General features: G+C 35.1%; 1 protein-coding gene across 4 annotated transcripts in view; it reads right to left on the bottom strand.

Moving 5' to 3' along the window:
- Positions 1-21012, bottom strand: part of DNAH12 (dynein axonemal heavy chain 12) — a 132879-nt gene that overhangs the window by 90814 nt on the left and 21053 nt on the right. For all 4 annotated transcript variants that reach the window (XR_005557266.1, XM_039348127.1, XM_039348128.1 and 1 more), the window contains exons 8-16: positions 20634-20829; positions 19981-20169; positions 17895-18051; positions 17556-17647; positions 14554-14732; positions 13732-13867; positions 13159-13284; positions 12795-12929; positions 11895-12088 (exon numbers count right to left, since the gene is read on the bottom strand). Coding sequence is in view for 3 of the 4 variants with exons in the window: in XM_039348127.1 (XP_039204061.1) it covers positions 11895-12088; positions 12795-12929; positions 13159-13284; positions 13732-13867; positions 14554-14732; positions 17556-17647; positions 17895-18051; positions 19981-20169; positions 20634-20829 (1404 nt within the window). In the remaining variant the exon portion in view is untranslated. The remainder of the gene's footprint in view (positions 1-11894; positions 12089-12794; positions 12930-13158; positions 13285-13731; positions 13868-14553; positions 14733-17555; positions 17648-17894; positions 18052-19980; positions 20170-20633; positions 20830-21012) is intronic.

Here is a 21012-nt window from a genome sequence, read left to right as displayed (position 1 = left end):
AAAAAGCTTTCTCTGTCAGATGCTAAGCAGATTCTTCACAGCCAACCTTCAGATGTACATCCTATTTTTGTTGTTTACTTAATAATAACTCAGAACTGAACATACCCTTCAGGGTGGGGTACAACTGAAGCAGAGTAAATGGAATTTTACTTTCTATGATGTGCAAAATATCCTTGTATTAATGCAGCCCAATACTGCATTTACCTTTTTGGCACTTGCACCATACTGGTGGCTCATATTCAGTTTCTAATCACTTAGTATTCCAAAAACTTTCTTACAAGTACAGTATAGGTATAATGACAGTTCTATTGCAATTTTGTTTTATTAACATTTAGGGTTTTTTTCCTAAGCGAAGAACTTAGCATTTGTGCATATTACTTTAGCCTATTTCTTTAACCTTTCAAGATCATTGTGCAGTTATTTGTTTTCCAAGGTTATAGTTATTCCAACCTTAATAGTGAACCTCAGACTTCTTGTGGTGATAGCTGCACCGATGGAGGCTTTTTTCTTAGCCTCCTGTCTTGGAAATGTGTAAAAGCCGGCAAGACAGCGTTGATCAGCTGTTTTGCAGCTTGAAACCTTCCTCCTGGGCAAAGGGAGGGAGGTGAGTATTTCCAGATAGAAATTGAGCTCCTCTAGTCTCCCAAAGCTTTTGGGGGGGGGGAGACGAAGGGTGACAGCTATTTCGGAGTCTGGATTGTCTCCGCATTCCAGGAAGCCTTTGTTCTCCAGAACGCAGCCAGATGCAGCCTCCACATCTGCTGCTTAAAGAGAATTGTGAGTAATATTTAAAGCAGACAGAGTTGTTCAGGAGGAATTGAATTGTGATTTTGAATTTCTACTTTAACTCAAGAAAGAATTAATATCTTCTCCAGTTAATTATTCTAACAAAGGGAGTGAAAGGAAAAAATGGCGGAGGAATCCTGTTGTGGAGGAATTTTGCTTCTTTGTCTGAGAACTTTCACTTTTACTTGGCAACAAAGTTTCTAAAATAACTGACTCTGCCCTTTTTTATGGGGGAATTGTTTTTATTATTCCTCTATTTTGTCTTGTTATAAGAATTGGCTTTTTTCTTTTCTTTATTCTTCATTTCTTTTTTTTCTTTTTTTTTAAATGGCTTCAAAACGTCATGCAATTTCTTCTTTGCCTAAAGTTTCAATTTCCTCTCCAGTAACACAGACTACACAGCAAACTAAGCCAAAGTCTCCACCACCCTCCCCACCTCCAGCATTTACACTTAAAGATATACAGAATGTGGTTCAGGATTCTTTGGAGAAAGCTATACAAAAGATTAGATCTGAGACAGAAGAGCTTTTGGAGGAGAAAAATCATGAGATGAGGGAAGATATTCTGTTGGCTCTTAAGGGGCTTGCGGCCCATGTAGAAAGGCTGGATGACAGAGTGGATGAAGTGATTGGAAATGTTGAAAGATTGGAAGGAAGAATTGAAAGAGTTGAAAATAATGTGGATGCAGCACAGAATGAAATTGTAATGTCACAATATAGAGACATGGAGTTTGCTTTGAGAATAAGAGGGTTGAAGGAGAATGTGAAAGAGAATTTGAAAGAAGAGATTGCTGCAGAATTGGCATCCATTTTAGGATGTGGAATTGAAGAAATGTTGAGAGATATTGAAAAAATCTTTAGAGTAAATTCGTGGATTGCGAAGCAGAGAAATTTACCAAGAGATATGGTTATCTATTTTTCTGGAACAGTAGTTCTCAACCTTTTTAATGCCGCGACCCCCCAACTGGTTGTAAGTCGAGGACTACTCAACTGGTGAAGCACCGTTTACAGAATGGGACTTTTGGCGGGCTCAGCAGGGCAGAGACAGCCTGGACAATTCCTATTGGCTTTTGAAAGCCAATAGAATTAGACTCTATTCAAGAGAGTCTATTCTATTGGCTTTCAAAAGCCAATAGAATAAAAGGGAGTAGCACAGCTAAGGAAAAGGGGGTAAAAATGGCGGACTGCGTTGTTTGGCGACCCCCATAAAATGTTCATTCGACCCCAAATGGGGTCCCGACCCACAGGTTGAGAACCACTGTTCTAGAAGATCACTTCGTAATGGAATTATACAAGCCTTTTCTAACCAAAGATTTCAAATTGCAGCTCAAGACGTCATAATTTTAAAAGAAATATCTCCAAAAATTCTTAGAAGAAGAAAGGATTTTGCTTTTTTGGCTGAGGAGCTCAAAAAGCGCCAAATTCAATTTAGATGGGATGTTCCTGTTGGCATAGTGGTAAATTATGTTGGAACACGTTATAGATTAAATACAATTTTAAAAAGAAGAGATTTTTATGTTTCTGTACTGAAAGCAGGCGCACCACCATCTCCAAGATCTAGAAGAAATGAAAGTAAGTTTGAAGGACAGTTGGCTGCAGGAGCTAGGTCACCAACAGGAGAAGAGTTGTTGGTTGAATCTATGCAACAGTGCTTGGAGATAAGAGAAGACCCAAGATAACAGAGAATGACTCATGCAGCTCATAAATGTAGAGAAAAACAACAACAAAAGATAGATTCTGGAGTTACAACACAGGTGGCTACCTCTGAGCCAGTGGGAGGAACAAGACCGAAGAGGTCCTCAACTGCAGATTTAGATGCAGTGTTCCAAAGGCTTCAAGCCATGAAACATGGCAAAGTTTCTGACATGGAATGTTAATGGCTTGAATTCACCACAGAAAATAAAGAAAGTATTTTACTATTTGAAACAACACAAGAATGATGTTATATGTATGCAAGAGACTCATATTGCTTTAAAAGATGAAAAATATTTGATTAACTCCCGGCTGGGAGTACATTTCACAGTCTCTGCTCAGCAGAAAAAAGCAGGTGTAGTTATTTATGTGAGGAAAGATTTATCACCAAAGTTAATTGATTCTGACCCACTAGGAAGATATGTTATTATTGACTTATTATTAAATGGCAAGAGAAGTCTTGTCATTGGACTATATGCTCCTAATCAGCAACAAAAACATTTTTATAAGATGTTACATCAGAAAATAATTCAATTGGATTACAAATCAGTAATTATGATGGGAGATTGGAATGGCGTTTTAGATTCAAGTAAAGACAAGAAGGGTTCTTTTAAATCTCCTAATCATGCAAAAATACCTAAAGCTTTTTTTGACTTGAAGGATGATTTGGAAATTCAAGATATTTGGCGTGAACGGAATATGGAAGAAAAAGACTTTACCTTCTTTTCGGACAGGCATCAGTCGTATTCCAGAATTGATTTTTTTTAATTATTAATGATCTTTTTTCTAGGATGAAGAATGCTAACATATTCCCAAGAATATTGTCAGATCATAGTCCTGTATGGATGGAGTTATCTACTGAAGACGAGAATAGAAGGACTTGGAGATTGAATGAAAATTTATTTAGATTTGAGGGGAATGTACAGAGATGCAGAGATTATTTAAAGGATTTTTTTCTTTTGAATATGCATAAGGGTACTTCGATGCCAATAGTATGGGATGCCAGTAAAGCATATATGAGAGGGGTCTTGATTCATATGAATAATGCGTATAGACGCAAACAGATGCAGAAACGTAAAGAGTTGGAATTAGAGATTAAAACTAAGGAAAAGGCTCTTACCTTAAATCCATTGGATAATAATTTGAAGGCTTCTATTAGTTTGCTTAAGGAGCAATTTAATATGTTAATAGCTGATCAGATTGCAATTAATTTGAAGTATATGAAACATAATACATTTTGCAATGCGAATAAACCTGGTAGGTGGTTGGCTTACCAACTACGAAAGAAACAGAAATCAAGGATTATAGAATAAATAATTATAAAGGTAAAGAAGTTTATCAACAAAATTTGATTAAAAGGAGTTTTTTAGATTTTTATTCAAAGTTATATGCCAGTGAAAACATACAAGTTTTAGATATAGAAAAGTATTTACAGGAATCACATTTCCCTAAACTTACTTCTGATCAAAGAGATGAGATTAATGGTTTAATTACTTCTGATGAGATTATTTGGGAAATTAAACAATTGAAAGTTGGTAAGGCTCCAGGTACAGATGGATTAACAGCAATTTATTATAAAATGTTATCTGAAGAAATGATAGAACCATTGAAGGAACTTTTAAATAATATTCTGTTGGGAGCAGAGGTACCTCCATCGTGGAGAAGGGCTTTTATATCATTGATTCCGAAGGAGGATCAAGATTTGACCCAGCCCAAAAATTATAGGCCTATATCTCTTTTGAATACAGATTATAAAATTTTCTCAAAAATATTGGCAAATAGATTAATGCGAGTTTTGAAGCAATTGGTTCATAGTGATCAATCTGGATTTATATCTGGAAGATATATGAAATATAATGTTAGACAAATTGTTAATCTAATTGAGTATTTGGACAAGAACAATCAAATCCCTGCGGCTTTGATTTTTTTAGATGCTGAAAAAGCCTTTGATCAATTAGATTGGCAATTTTTATTCAGAGTAGTAGAGGAAATGAATTTTGGGGATAAACTTTTATTTGCCCTTAAGGCAATATATCAACAGCAATCTGCACAAATTATAGTTAATGGGGATTTAACAAAAGCATTTAAAATTGAGAAGGATACAAGACAGGGATGTCCTTTATCCCCATTGTTATTTGTTTTAACAATGGAGATTTTACTTATTAAAATTCGGGAGTCACCTAGAATAAAGGGAATAAAAATAAATAAGAATGATTATAGGTTGAGAGCTTTTGCTGATGACTTGGTTGTGACATTATCTCAACCGACAGATTTGGTTAGGGATTTGGTTGAAATTTTAATTCAGTATGGGAAGGTTTCTGGTTTTAAGGTAAATAATAATAAGACTAAAATATTATCGAAAAATATGTCTATGAAGGAAAAGGATATTATAGTTAAATTAACAGGTTTTGAAATAGTGAGAAAGGTCAAATATTTAGGAATTTATTTAATGTCCTCTAATATTAAATTGTATAAAAATAATTATGAGATATTATGGGTAAAAGTGCAAAAGGATTTAAATGATTGGAAAAAATTACAATTATCTTTGTTGGGGAGAATTTCGGCAGTTAAAATGAATATACTTCTAAAGTTTCTTTTTTTATTTCAGATGATACCTATTTTGAAAAAAGATGCCAATTTGGAAGAATGGCAGAAGGGGATTAATAAATTTATTTGGGCAGGGAAAAAGCCGAGAGTTAAATTCAAAATTATGCAGGATACACGGGAAAGAGGAGGATTAAAGGCACCTAATTTAAAATTGTATTATGATGCGGTGGCTTTAACCTTGATTAGTGATTGGCTCAACTTAACAAATAAGAATATCCTTTCTCTTGAGGGATGGGATTTATTATATGGATGGCATGCATATTTAATTTATGATAAAAAAGTGGATCAGGTTTTTAAAACCCATATTTTGAGAAGTGCCTTGTTGCGTGTCTGGAAAAAGTTATTATAGGTTAAATTATAAAATTCCAATTTGGGGGGTTCCAGGACACGTGATAGAGGGAGTATCTAGGGGAGTAAATTTGGATAAGATTTCTTATAAGGAATTACTTAGTTTGGCTGGGCAGCATTGGCAACTAAAGCACTTAACTGAGTTGAAGCAAGAAAATATTGTATATTCTTGGTTTTATTATAATCAATTGTTATTGAGGTGGAATATAGATAAAAAGGTTGGTATTACTTTAGAGGATGTGAATTTGATAAAACAGATTAAAGATCAAAGTCGATTTCATATAAAAAGAATTTATAATGCTTTAATAGAATTGGACTCGGAAACGGAGTTAGTTAAAGATTGTATGATCAAATGGGCGCAAAATATCCAAGAGCCAATTTTATTGGATACATGGGAGACAATCTGGGTTAGAAATGTAAAATTTACTCAAGCACAAAATTTAAGAGAAAATTTTTATAAAATGTTTTATAGATGGCATTTGGATTCCCAAAAGTTGTCCCGCATGTATCCGAATTTACAGCCCAAATGTTGGAGATGTGGAAATTTAGATGCAACTTATTTTCATATTTGGTGGACTTGTAAAGATATTAAAGCTTTTTGGATTAAGATTTGGTGGAATATTCAAAAGATTTTTAAGAAAAAGATAAAGTTTACTCCGCAATTATTTTTGTTGGGTATTATTGTAGATTTGGATGTTAAAGAAACTAATTTGATGTTGAACCTTATAACTGCTGCAAAATTATTGGTGGGGCAATATTGGAAGAAAAACTTATTGCCTACTTTGGAAGAATGGATACTTAAAGTGTCTAATTTAGCAGAAATGGCGAAAATCTCCGCCTATTTGAAGGATCATTCACAAGAAAGATATATTATGGTTTGGAGAAGATGGATTGATTATATTCAGAAGAAGTATGAAACTGAAAAGTATTACCTTGCTTTTGAATAGATTTTAGATAATTATTAACAGTATTAATTCTATTATTATTTTTGTCTTAATTTGTTAATATTTGTTTTGAAAAGGAGTTAAAGTGTATTATTGTTTTCATTGATAGTTTAGTTGGTTTATGTTAGCTAGATTATATTTGTTTATTTGTTACCCTGTAATCAGCTCTGGGAAGTGGGGGAGGGGGGAGGGGATGGGTGGGTTTATATTGTAATTTGTAAAACTTTTAATAAAAAAAATAGTGAACCTCAGACTGATTTTTGTGATTTCCCAAGGTCCATACCTCTCCTCATTATGAGGAAGAAGCATTTATGACAATTCTTTATATACAGTTGTCAAATAAGCCTTGTATACATTTAATTGGCATGCAATCCAACTCACATTTAATTATTTTGTCAATCAGCATGTTATGGATGACTTTGCCAAATGCTTTGTTGAAATCAAGAGCATGTTGATGTCTACATCATTCTCATTATGAAAGTTTTAGATACAGAAGGATCTGGACAGACTTGAACACTGGGCACTATCTAACAAAATGAAATTCAATGGTGAAAAAAGCAAGGTTCTACATTTAGGCAAGAAAAACCAAATGTACAGAGAGAGTATAGGGGGTACCTTTCTCAATAGTAGTAACTGTTAGAGGGACCTCGGAGTCCTAGTGGACAATCACTTAAATATGAGCCAACAGTGTGCTGCAGCTGCCAAAAAGGCCAACACAGTGCTAGGCTGCATTAACAGAGGGATAGAAACAAGATCACATGAAGTGTTAATACAACTTTACAATGCCTTGGTAAGGCCACACTTGGAATACTGCATCCAGTTTTGGTCATCGCGACGTAAAAAAGATGTTGAGACTCTAGAAAGAATACAGAGTAGAGCAACAAAGATGATTAGGGGACTGGAAGCTAAAGCATTTAAGGAATGGCTGCTGGAATTGGGGATGGAGAAGACTCCTGCGAGTCCCTTGGACTGCAAGGCGTTCAAACCGGTCAGTCCTAGAAGAGATCAACCCTGACTGCTCTTTAGACGGCCAGATCCTGAAGTTGAAACTCAAATACATTGGCCACCTAATGAGAAGGAAGGACTCACTGGAGAAGGGCCTAATGCTGGGAAAGATTGAGGGCAATAGAAGAAGGGGATGACAGAGAATGAGATGGCTGGATGGAGTCACTGAAGCAGTAGGTGTGAACTTAAATGGACTCCAGAAGATGATAGAGGACAGGAAGACCTGGGGTCGCAATGAGTCGGACATGACTTCACAATTAACAACAACAAAGTTTAATGAAGAGAAGGACGAGGGGGACAAATGTGTTCCAATATCTCAGGGGCTGCCACAAAGAAGAGGGAATCAAGCTATTTTCCAAAGCACCTGAAGGCAGGACAAGAAGCAACAGATGGAAACTAATCAAGGAGAGAAGCAACCTAGAACTAAGGAGAAATTTCCTGACATTTAGAACAATTAACCAGTGGAACAACCTGCCTCCAGAAGTGGTGAATGCTCCAACACCGGAAGTTTTAAGAAGAGACTGGACAGCCATTTGTCCGAAATGGTATAGGGTTTCCTGCCTGAGCAGGGGGTTGGACTAGATGACCTCCAAGGTCCATTCCAACTTTATTATTATTATTATTATTATTATTATTATTATTATTATTATTATTATTATTATGGATCATCGCACAGTCAGCCAGATGTTCAGACTGGATTTGGCATTTTGTCTACCTATCGAGTCCTTACCCAGGACCTGGGATAGGCAGATGTGGATGTTTGATGGTATTACAGATATCGTCGGAGGATGGAAGCAGTTCCTAGTAAGGCCGCCTTTTGCAATTGACTAATAGCGAATTTGTCAATGCCAATGGTGTTCAAGTGGTGCTCCAGTTGTTTTGGGATTGCACCCAAGGAGCCTATGACTATTGGTACTACCCTTGCTTGCTTTTGCCACAGTCTTTCTATTTCTATTTGTAGGTCTTTGTATTTTGTTATCTTCTCCAGTTCTTTCTCGTCTATTCTGCTGTCTCCAGGCACTGCCACGTCCACTATCCAGACTTTTTTGTCTTTCTTATCGACAATTGTTAAGTCTGGGGTGTTATGTTGCAGGTGCTTGTCTGTTTGAATTCTGAAGTCCCAGAGCAGTTTAATTTTATCATTTTCTATGACTTTCTCTATTTATGATCCCACCAGTTTTTGCTTACAGGCAAATGATATTTTTTGCAGATCTTCCAATGCACCATTGTTGCTACTTTGTCATGCCGCTGCTTGTAATCAGTTTGTGCAATCTTCTTGCAACAGCTTACCAAGTGGTCCACTGTTTCTTCAGCTTCTTTGCATAGGCGGCACTTACTGTCTGTTGCTGTCTTCTCAATTTTGATTTTATATGCATTTGTCCTTAAGGCTTGGTCTTGTGCAGCCAGAATTAGTCCCTCGGTCTCTTTCTTCAATTTTCCTGCTCTTAGCCATTGCCAGGTCTTGTTAATATCTGCTTTCCCAGCTATTTTTTTATGTATTGGCCATGTAGTGCTTTGTCTTCCCATGCCTCTATTCTGTTCTTCATTTGGTCTTTCTTGTAGGCCAGCTTGGTCTCTCCAGTAGTCAGTAAGCCTTCCTGATATACTAATTTCAGTGCATCTTCATCATTGTTCTTCAGATATTCTTCCAAAGCCATTTTTTCTTCTTCAACCATCTGATGTACTTGTAGCATTCCACGCCCACCTATTTGCCTTGGTAGATAAAGTATATCAATGTCACTGCGTGGATGAAGGGCATGATTCATTGTCATTATTTTTCTGGTCTGCCTATCCATTGCTTTTAGTTCTGCTTGAGTCCAGTCCACTATTCCAGCTGTGTACCTAATGACTGGGATTGCCCAAGTGTTGATTGCCTTTATGGTATTTCATCCATTGAGTTTGGATTTTAAGATCTTCTTCACTCTCTTGATGTATTCACCTCTAATCTTTTTCTTGACTTCAGTGTGCTTGATGTTGTCAGCTTGAAGGATACCCAAGTATTTGTAGTACTCTTCCTCATCCAGACTCTTAATGTTATTTTCATGGGGCATCTTGATTCCTTCAGTTTTCACTACTTTTCCTTGTTTGATAGTAAGTGTGGCACATTTGTCCAAGCCAAACTCCATAACAATATCTTGGCTATATATACGGACAGTGTTGAGCAGCGATTCTATTTCAGAAGATGTTTTTCCATACAGCTTCAGATCATCCATGTAAAGGAGATGGGATAGTCTGGTAGATGTTTTTGATGTTTGATAGCCATGTCCTGAGTTATTCAGTATTGTTAACAGTGCAATAACAAATAGTAATGGTGACAATGAATCTCTTTGAAATATTCTTCTCTTGATATTAACCTCTCCAGTCTCTCATCATTGATCTGCAACTGTGTCTTCCATTGTGCCATTGATCTTTGCACAAATTTTGTGATGTTTCTACTGACTCCTGTTATTTCTAGGCACTTGATTATCCAGTCATGTGGCAGAGAATCAAATGCCTTTTTGTAGTCAATCCATGCCACATTCAGGTTGGTCTTCCTTTTCTTGCAGTTTTCCAAGATCATTTTGTCTATTAGGAGTTGATATTATTATTATTATTATTATTATTATTATTATTATTGCTGCTGCTACTACTACTACTACTACTACTACTACTACTACTACTACTACTAACTGTCAGTTGTTGATTGTCTGGGAAGACTTCTTCTTGACTAATCCATAATGATATCTGGTAATGGATGTATTGTTTTCATGATGATTACAGATACATTTCTTTTTTAATCTGTTTAAGAATTTGGCTAAGTATCAAACTGACTTCTATAAAATTGGATGAATCTTCCTTTTTCACCTTTTTGAAGATATCTGTTTGCTTCCAATCATCTGGTACTTGATTAATTTTCCAGGAACTCACAAAGATGCTATATAAAAGTTCAGCCAAACCACAAGTTAGTTCCTTTAATTCACTAAAGTACAATTAATCTGATTTTGGAGATTTATTATTCAAAATGAAGGAGTACTCCATGATATATTGTTATCAGTCTTCACCCTGATTCATTCATCTTGCTCTTCAAAGTATCCTGATGGAACATATACATCTTTGCCAGAAAAAAATCAATCAAAATAAGTATTGAATAGCTCTGCCTTTTCTTTGCTGATAGTAATTTCCAGTCTTCATTGAGGAAGTTATAGCTGACTTCTTTTCTTTCCGTTTGAACATATTTAAAGAAACTCTTTTTAGAACATCACTTTGCTTTTTGTGTAGTCATATTGGCTTTTCCTGTTGACTTCTTTTTCATTTTCCTCATTACAGTTGCTCATAATTATACCTTTAATGTCTTCACCTGGAGCAATATTTACAACTAGTTTCTCCTGCCATTGGATCTTATCAATGCTCTGAATTGATTAAAATCCTTTTAAATAAAACCCATTTAGAATTTTAATAAAAATTCACATTTGACTACATTGTTTTAGTTTCTTTTAAAACCAAGATCTCAAGTACTATATTGATTATTTTTCCCAATTTTCTGTCACTTCCACTTCCTCAACTAAATCTTTCCCATAATTACTGTATATCAAAACAAGGACAGCTGATCTTTTGTTTTCCTCAACCTTTGGAAGGAAAAAAATAGCATAATTTCAAAAAATTGGAAGGCCTATGTTTTATGTTTGTATGAAAAATTTGCAATTTATGAAGTCATTGAGGTCCCCAAGACTAGAGTAAAGCCTATCTCAATGTCCTCCTTAAATAATGAGACACTATGGATGAAACTGATGTAGACCTGAATATTGAAAGGCAGTTCTATTATTCTTTTGTCTAGGAGGTTCTGTACATCTTTCTTGAGTAGTAGCAATTGGTTGTACAGTGAGAATAAATTGGTAGGTTTTGCCCTCAAAAAATCTATTTTAAAATGATTGTAAATAATTATTAACTTTCTCTGCACAGCTGGCAAAATCACTGTAATTTTAGGGGAGGTAAATTGAACTTTAAAAAAATTATTTACTATATTTCTCCTCAATTTTCTGATAATGACTACATTGAAGGCCAGAGTAAATGTTCTAATCATTCTGTACTGTTGTCTGGGTCTGAGAAAAAAGGGGTTTGATATTATTGATGAAGAAGACCATTTTTCATCCCCAGATTGAACACTGAGTGCAATGGGAAAAACACAGCTATTTCTCATGTAACGAACAACAGTTGATAATTTCTGGATGCGCACCTTCTAATCGCTGGTTTTTGCACTAAGTATCAATTTATTTTGTAAATTAGAGGCAATGTGAATGTAGCACTGTAAAAATCCAGAAACATTGCCATCACTTTCAATGACTACAACTTAATTACATTCATCTTAATTATACTTACACTAACCGAAATGATAATTAAAATCAACATGTAAATTATAAAACAATGAAAATCACAGACATTTTTTTAGCAAAAATCATACAACTGCTATGGAATTCAGATTTAAAAACTATCTAGATACTAGTTGCTACTCCCTTAAAATATTTGTATAACTTACCGTTTCTCAGTCCGCTGCCACTTCAGAATAAAAACAAAAAGTTTCTGATATGGCTCAGTGTTAACCTTTAAGGTCTCCAACTCTGGATATTCAGTCAGCTCCCAATTTAAAAGCTTCTCTTCTTTATTAATAAAAGTAACTGCTTCATCAGCATCTTGTATGCGTTTTTGCAGTGTTCTCATGTCAGTCACGTACTGAAAATAGATTTATCTATCATTAGAAATTTCAAATTCCAAAAAATAAATTGATCATATTTAAGATTAAGGGATACAAGTACTTATAAATATAAATGTTTTTTTAAAAAAATCAAACAAGCTGAAATAAACAGATTTGTTCACTCATGTTCAGATTCTTGTATAAAAACCAGAACAAAGCAAGAAATCATTTTGGTTTACATTTATTACCACCTCAGTACTTCTTTTGAAGAGATATACAGCATATTCCTGATGTTCAAATTTTATTTTGTCAGTAAATTTCTTATAAATACTTAACATTAATTTCTATTGCAACTCCTGCATGAAACGTAGGTATACAAATGTCATCAGCCCATTAAATCATCTTGTAGCATCATCAAGATGCAAACATGGTACTATCCCACATATACATCCAAAGAATATTAAACTTTTATCTCATCAATTATGTCTGCCTCAGGACTTTCTACTTTGAGGCTAACATCTTAATGTTACCATTCCAATAATGAAATACATTTATGTTTATAGTAGAAGCAGCAATGTTTTAATGGAATTGTCAGGAATAGAATTTAATTTACTAAGCATTAGAGAACATCAAGATTCATCAGTATAATTTTTTGTCCTCTGACAATATAGATAGTTCTTTTTTGCTACTATTTTACACTGTGTATCTTAAGTCCAAGCAAAAATTATTCCAAATGTCACAGACCTGTTGCATGCGGTCCAAATCACAGTACTCTGTGAATTCATGCATACGACGAATCTGCTTTTCTACTTCCATTATCAATTTCTCACGTTTGGCTAATAATTCATTTTCTCCCTTCCGTTTAGACATTTCTATAATCTATGAGACAAAGAAGAATTGGAGTGCATTTATAGATAGCATTATCTAACTTCATTAAATCACACTGAATCAGTTCAAACGTACCATTTGTGAGTTATTTGGTCTGTAATACTAAATTTGTTTAACAGCAATCTTCAAACTTAAGAGTTGGAAGCTGAGGTACTTACAAAACTGTATTTTTTTTCTCAGACAATGTAGCATGTAAAATGGTTAAAAAATGTATATTTACTTCATCGTTTTCATCAAAGATAGGGTTAATATTTTGAGGCCACAACAAAACAGTTGCATTCAGTGTCAAGTCTTCTGGTTCAAATAAATAAATATCCAAAAGATAATTCATTCGTCGCTGGCATTCCTATAAAATAAATTAAGTAGTTTACTTCTGCTTTAAACAAGATGTAAATTTGAAGAGAGATTGGGCTCAATTGGATATATTGGATTGGATTGGATTGGATATATCATTCCAACACTTATTACTTTTTCCCAGTTAGGGAAGAAAAGCTCAAAATAATATATTTCAATCTTCTCAACATGACTATAAGCAGCAAATAATTCTACCCACCCTTCATATACAATGGACTCAAGCTCAACCCCAAAACCACCAACTCTAATTAAAACATTAAAAAGTCATTATGTGTAAACAAACCAAAAGTTCATATTAAAATGGTCGTGTTTGAAATTATGCTGCAATGACTAGATGTTAATACTTATATATTACAATATAGGAGAAAAATCAAGATTAGCTGAAATTAAATTAACACACTTATCTGCCACTTAAAAACAAGTCTGGTAAAATAGTTACCTTAATCCTTTCATACAACTTCTGGATACCTATGGTTTTAGCCTTGTCTATAAAGGCTATACTTTCCATCATTTCCTCTGTTGTTTCAGGAACTTTTAATGCACGTTCTTTAATGGTTTCAAATTCATTACATATCCTAAAAATAATTTTGATGTGAGTTTTACACATTTTAGATTTGTAACACAATTCTGTACATTTCTATCTCTAGTACCTTCAGTACTGTAGTTGCTACAATATAACTTTTATGTAAAAATAACGATTGGTGATCATTACATCGAAATGCATATTACACAGACCTAAACATAGTACTTAATTTTTAAGTGCAACAATGAAAAATCAATCTGTCAGAAACAATATAGGTAATCCTCAACTTACAACAATAATGACGTCTGCCCATTATGGTCATAAGTCATGATGGTCATAAAGCAGGTGACCAACCAGATTTTACAACTTTTACGTCACATTCCTTAAGTGAATGCCACAGTCATTAAGTGAAGTCATTGTTCGCTATGGGTCAGTTTCCTTGCAATTTGGAAGTAAATGCTACTTTTCAGAAAATTTTTATAAAATATGATCCTATGTCTGAGGATTGCTGCAAACAGCCATAAATGCAAGTTGGTTGCCAAACACCCAAAATGCAGGTGGAAAGGGTGGGGGGGCATTGGAACTTGGAGAGATCTGTTATAACTTCAAATGGTGGCTAAGCAACTGATCAGAAGTGAAAGGGTACCTAAATACAAAATGAAAAATTAACAGTGCTATATACAATATGTGGGAATATTTTTCTAAGTAAGAGATAATTTGTAATAAAAAGTTACTCACATGTTATTTTCTTCTCTATGATTGCAAGCTAATAAATCCAATAATTTATATGCAAAGCTTTTTGCTTTTTCACATAACCCTTGCTTCAAGTCATCACAATCTAAACGCACCATAGGAAAGTGAGCTATCATTGGCAAGCTCATTATTTCCGTTGAAAGGTTTAAAAATTCATCTATAAGCTTCAAAACATAATTATATTTGTTATTTTACGTACAGATGCATAACTGAATACAGTTGAAACAAATATTTGGAAGAAAGTTCCACTGAACCTATTAGAACCTTTTATGATCAGTTTAGTCTAGATTAGGGCTTTTCAATCTTTTCACTCGTTGTACCACTTTTAGGATATGGCAATATCCAAGTACCATCAGTCGCCTAGCAAGGTGTCAAAAACTTGATGACCCCCCCAAAAAAGGAAAAAAGTGATGAAGTACTTACAACAGTTCGCTTAGTGACTGTTCGAAGTTAGAGTGGCACTGAAAAAAGTGCCCCCCAAGCCACAGCTGAGCAAGACACCTGCCTGCTCATCCAGTGGCACTCTTCCTCCTGTCTGAGGTTTTCATTGTTGTGAGCATTTCTGTTGAGGATTGGCAGCAGGGGTAGGGTGGGGGTGTTTGGTTTTTATTCTCCCCGTCTGCTGGGTGGTTGCAGCAGGTTTTGGTCACTTCACGTGACCCTGGGACATTGTGACCGTCATAAATATGAATCAGTTGCCAAGCATTTGAATGTAAATCACAAGACCCTGGAGATGCTGCAACATTCCAGCTGATCGGCGCTTCTTCTGGGCTCAAACGAAGCGCCAGAATCAGTGCTGCTTTCCAGTTAATTGGTACTTCTTCAAGGCTCAGCAGAAGCACCAGGATCAGCGCCGAGCTCCAGCTGGAGCCTGGCACTGATCCTGGTGCTTTCACTGAGCCCTGAAGAAATGCTGATCCTGGCACTTCCGCTGAGACTTGAGAGCCCTGCAGCTCCAGCCATCTCTCTCTCAGGCTTGTGTGCTGCTGCCACTGGTTCAGCTCATTCCCCTTCCCCACTACCACTTTTCTGGGATGGTCGCGTACCACCTGCCAGGTGCCAATGTACCACCGGTGGTACCCGTACCTCTGGTTGAAAAGTCCTGGTCTAGATTATGTAAATAAAGTACTATTTTCATTATACAATTACTTGCAAAAAACACTATTCTAAAATACCAGCCTCTTACTGATTATGTATACATCATCAAAACTCAAAAATATTTTTTCTTTAAGAATTGTTTTATTCACATCCAAAATTCAAATCATATCACATATAATGGAAGTGCTCTGGAAGCAACAAAAAGATCCTGGGAACCATAAAAAGGGTGCTGAAGTTTCCACACAACTCATGGGCCATCAGTTGCCCACATTTGCACTAGATGAACTAGCTGCAGTGATACAGTGAAGGATGCACATCTGTCATCAACATTAAAGGGAAATTCAATTGTGATTCCAGGCACTATTATACAATCAGGTTATGGAATTAAAGGTGGGCATTTTGAGGGGACATTTTGTCTTTTGTTTGAGGAAAAAAACTGAACCTGAGCGCCTGGAACATAATCACAAACCAAACTATTACTCTATTAGCACAGCATATTCATTCCTAGCTTACCAAGCTATAGATGATGAACAGTCTTCATTTCTTTTTTCTTTTTTGTAAATTATATACAAGCTTGCTGTTCTGTGGTTTGACTGGGCAGTTCAATTTGTTTGGTCATAGTATATAGGCATTAAAGTAATATTAAACTCACATCTAAATGCCTATAACTTGGCATACATATAGTTCAAGGTATCATAATTACTACAATCATGTGGTAAACAGCATATAGGTTCAACTATGTGACATCTATATAGCCTAAAATCGCAGCATTGATTACCAATAGGCTTCTGGACCTGATTGAAAATCCCAGTTTTGACCTTTAAAATGCCACATGGATTGACACCAAGGTACCTGTAGGACTGTCTCTCCCAACCAGAATTAGCCTACAACGTGGATTCTTCCCAAGAAATACTGTTCTGGGTACCCATCTCATGTGAGATTAAGAGGGGGTCCATTCTTAATGACAATTTCACCATTATAAAATAGATAATAGGAGTCCCACTTTGCTTCTATTAAGAAAAGTTATCCTGTTCTATTGGGAGTTTGGTGCAGAGATGAATCAGGATTGCTGGTGTAATTTTTGTAAAATTTGTGTAATTTTTTTAATGTACTGATGTTTATTTTCAATACAAAATATCTTGAATCAAAAGAAGTTAGAGCAGTATAGAGCTGTAAAAACAAAACCGAAAACAAACTAAAGGAGATATCTAAATACAATTTCTTCAAATTGGGTTACTTAATTTTTTTGTCAAAATGTCTATGGTACTCTCATAATAGCTAGAAATGTGAAATCTGGCTGTCAGGGTTGATTTGAGAAAAATATACCAGGGAAAAGCAATCAATCATCTATGGTGGGCATCATAATGGTACTTGTTTCCCTTAGAGCAGGGGTGTCAAACTGCCGGCCCATGGTCCAGTTTCATCATACTGGAGCTGTGCCCACCCCATTGCCGGCAATGGCAAAAAAGCTCCAATACGTTGCGTGACGTCACATGACGTCGTGAGTTTGACATGTCTGTCTTAGAGCTATCAGAGATTGAGGAGGTATTTTAAGGGGAAAAAAATGAAAAGTTTAAGCCTTACAAAGATTTAAAGCACCATAACACTTAAAAATCTTGGGGGGAAAAAAGAGGCCAATTTTCCCAGTTAGAAGTTAGAAGTTTAAGGACAAAATTAGAACCATACGTTTCTGCAAAGATTAAAACACAAATTTTGTCTCATAGATAATCCCCTAAAACTCAGATGGAAGTCATGATTCGTTGAGAAAAAATATCATTGTTTTTCAACTGAGCTGACATAATTCAAATAAGAGTCATGGCATTTTATTTGATGTATATTACAGAACAAAAGCCAGGTGTACTTATAAATTATACAATTATACAAATTACCTCTGCATATTCATCAAAACTGTGTTCCTCAGCTATAAATTTTGTAATACGGTCATCTGCAGCACCATCTACAAGCCAGCCATATTTTTCCACTGTAAGAAAATGAAGACGAGAATTTGACAAAAATAAAGCAAGCAAAATGTGCTTTCCCCCCTATTTTTTGGCTTGTCTATTGCTTCTGGCACTGTAATAAGCCAATTTGTGCATCAGTGGATTGTGTGCTGGTCTTTAATCCTAAATGGTCTTAGAATTCTCCTGTAATAACAGTCACCACAAATGAACAGCAATTTTATTAAGTTTGGAAAATGACTTTGAAAAGAATCATTGTAAACCACTCACCATAAGAATTAAAATGTGCTTTTGCACCTTTCAAATTCTCATTGATTGCTCTCTTCAGTACAGACGAAGCCCATGCTATAACATGGTCAGGAAGTTCAGTGTCAATAGTTGTTACTATGTTTGTGCCTCCTAACCATGAATGTATTGTCTGGACATTCTATTCAAAAGAAATTCAAGTATTATTTATGGCTTTTAAGAAATCATTTCATAATATGTAATACTATTTACATACCACCTTGTTCAACACAAACTCATAAAAATTACTGTAAACATTAATGTACTTATCAGCTTTACAGTAACTGAATATTTCTGAATATGCTTTCAGAGTAAAACTGAATGAACACACTTGAATTGCTTTTGACCAAAGAGAATGACTTCTGAATAAACATACACATGAACATATTACATATCAATCTGCTTCTTCACTAATCTTATCACCTTTTACTTTCATTCCAGAAACAAGTGAATATTTTCAAAAAGAGATCACCACAGCAGTTCTGTGGAACATCCAACTGTATGAAATGGGCTATTTATACATCTCTAGTCTTTACAAATCAAGAATCTGAGAAAAAATTTAAATTCTTTTTTGTATCATCAATATGCACTCAGAAATGCACCTTTTGTTCTAGCAGTAACAATAACACTTAGACTTATATATAGCCCCAAAGTGCTTTACAGCACTCTCTGGGCAATTTACAATGTCAACATTTTGCAATATTGCCCCAACAATTTGAGTCCTCATTTTACCCACCTCGAAGTTGGAAACTGAGTCAACTTTGAGCCCTGGAAATTGCCTGCAATACTAACTACTGCCACTAGTAGCATCCAGGTTTTCATGGAATACTATTCTGAAATATTTCCCTTTTTTTCCTAGTGGTGCTCTGCATGTGGTATCCCAAAGATGCTTTTTCACAAGGCAACTGGACTTCCTTGTTTTTCTTTGAAGACATTTCACTTCTCACCCAAGAAGTTTCTTCAGCTCTGGCTAGATGGTGGGGAATGGAAAGATTCATACACTGCAGATAAGTGGTCATTTGCATTCTTTTAGCGAGTCATTAGTGCTACCTTGAGGCTTATCTGAGTGTGTGCAAATGTGTGTGGAACTTCTTGGAACTGTTGAAAGGACTGTGTTGTAGACTGGGGATAGATGATGTCACATCCCTCCCCCTCTACAATCCAGTCCTTTTAACAGTTCCAAGAAGGTTCCACACTAAAAGAATGAAAATGACCAGCTGTCTGCAAGGAGTATAAATCTTTTCATTCCCCACCATCTAGTCAGAGCTGAAGAAGCTTCTTGGGTGAGAAGTGAAATGTCTTCAAAGAAAAACAAGAAAGTCCAGTTGCCTTGTGAAACAGCATCTTTGGAATAACTGTGATCTGGATGACTGAGAATCTCCATAGACACTGCATATAGTGTATACTTCTTTTCATATTTAGAGCAGCCTTATTCATAAAACAACACAATAAATCCATTCACATATTTTCTATTTGTAACATCTAAAACTAGACTTGACATTGAGGAATAAAGTATCTTAAAATTGACATTTTTTTTTCTCTCACACAGGCCTAGTTTCTCCTTCCAATGGCAATATCTCTAGTATTCCATTTAATAGGAAATGAAACATTTATTTAGTTTTCTTCACTTCTGGTTACTATAGACTATGAGTTGTTATGAGTGCCTATATATAAATTCATTTAATTTCTCATTCGCTTAAAAAAAACATGTTGCTCAAGACTGCTTCAGAGAAGAGAGGTTTTGATATCCCAAGAGCTAGCCAATCAATTCTGTACCTAGTTGCTTCTCAATAAACTGAAAAAACTGTTTTGCTCTGAATCCTGTGCAGATAGTAATGCTTATGTTTCACCAGATAATTTCTGGAGCAGATTCACAATTCAAACAATATTTGTGTTTTAACTATTAAGTGCAAGAAAATCATTTAGCATTGGATGTGAGGGTTACAATCATCTGTGCATTACCTGAAAATATCTGAAATATATGGGAATTTAAATTAGAGCTGACGTGTATATTAAGCAATATAAAATTTACATATTTTATGAGATTATTGTAAAATAGATAAAACAGAACCTGCAAAGTTTGTGAAATTAAAGTAATAATACATAAGATGGTATCTTCCAGATCCGGAAAGCTAGGATAAAAGTCCATTTTCTCATCATCAAATGTCAATTCCATTCTGAACAAAGGCAGCCATCTCTGATCTTCTAAGTCAAACAACTTCACATAAGCTTCAATAGTTCTTTTTAATAACTCCTTCAGCTAAAAGTAAGGTTTAAAAAAGATTTCAGTACACACAATTAAAGCAATCTTAAGCAGATCCTCTATATTGACTTGTTTATTCACAACTTCCATAATATAAATATGTATATTTTGAAATTCAAATAAAACAGGAACATTCACATAACTCTTGCAATAATCTCTCATATATTCAGATTCATAAACCTTTCACAAAGGTTTTTTGAAAGAAAGATTTTTTAGGAATGATTTGAAATCTTCTTTTGCTAAGGTGATGGAAAACAAAAATTCTTAAGATGCATACATAATACTCTACAGCAGGGGGTCTCAACCTTGGCAACTTTAAGACTTGTAGACTTCAACTCCCAAAATTCCTCAGCCAGCAAAGCTGGCTGAGGAATTCTGGGAGTTGAAGTCCACAAGTCTTAAAGTTGCCAAGGTTGAGGACCCCTGCTCTACAGAGATCTGAAAAGTCATGAAAAAGAGACCTGATTAGACATAAGTGTAGACACACAGTTATAGAAAGAATCCATTTGATCAGGTTTCACACCCTCCAGTGCTTCTTTTCTGGTAAAGAGATTGATAACCCTTGGATACCATGTATTTAATATCTTTTCTTCTGTTTTTAAGCATTTTATAGAGACATCATTTTGAAGGGATTCACATTCTATTGGGCCTCTTGACCTGTATCAATTTAAGAAATGAAACGTTAGGCAAAATCAATGGACAACAAATACAAAACAAATGTACATGTTAACAGTTATTTAAAAAAACCAGAGTCCTTATATTATTTGTGTATTTTTGGTCCTGATTTAAAATTCACATAAAAAATAAGTGAAATCTGCAATAAAGTATTATGATGTGGAG

Source organism: Crotalus tigris, unplaced genomic scaffold (genome assembly GCF_016545835.1).
Source record: "Crotalus tigris isolate CLP2741 ecotype Arizona unplaced genomic scaffold, ASM1654583v1 scf7180000018122.1127207, whole genome shotgun sequence".
NCBI lineage: Eukaryota > Metazoa > Chordata > Lepidosauria > Squamata > Viperidae > Crotalus > Crotalus tigris.
This window is presented reverse-complemented; position numbering and strand designations above follow the sequence as displayed.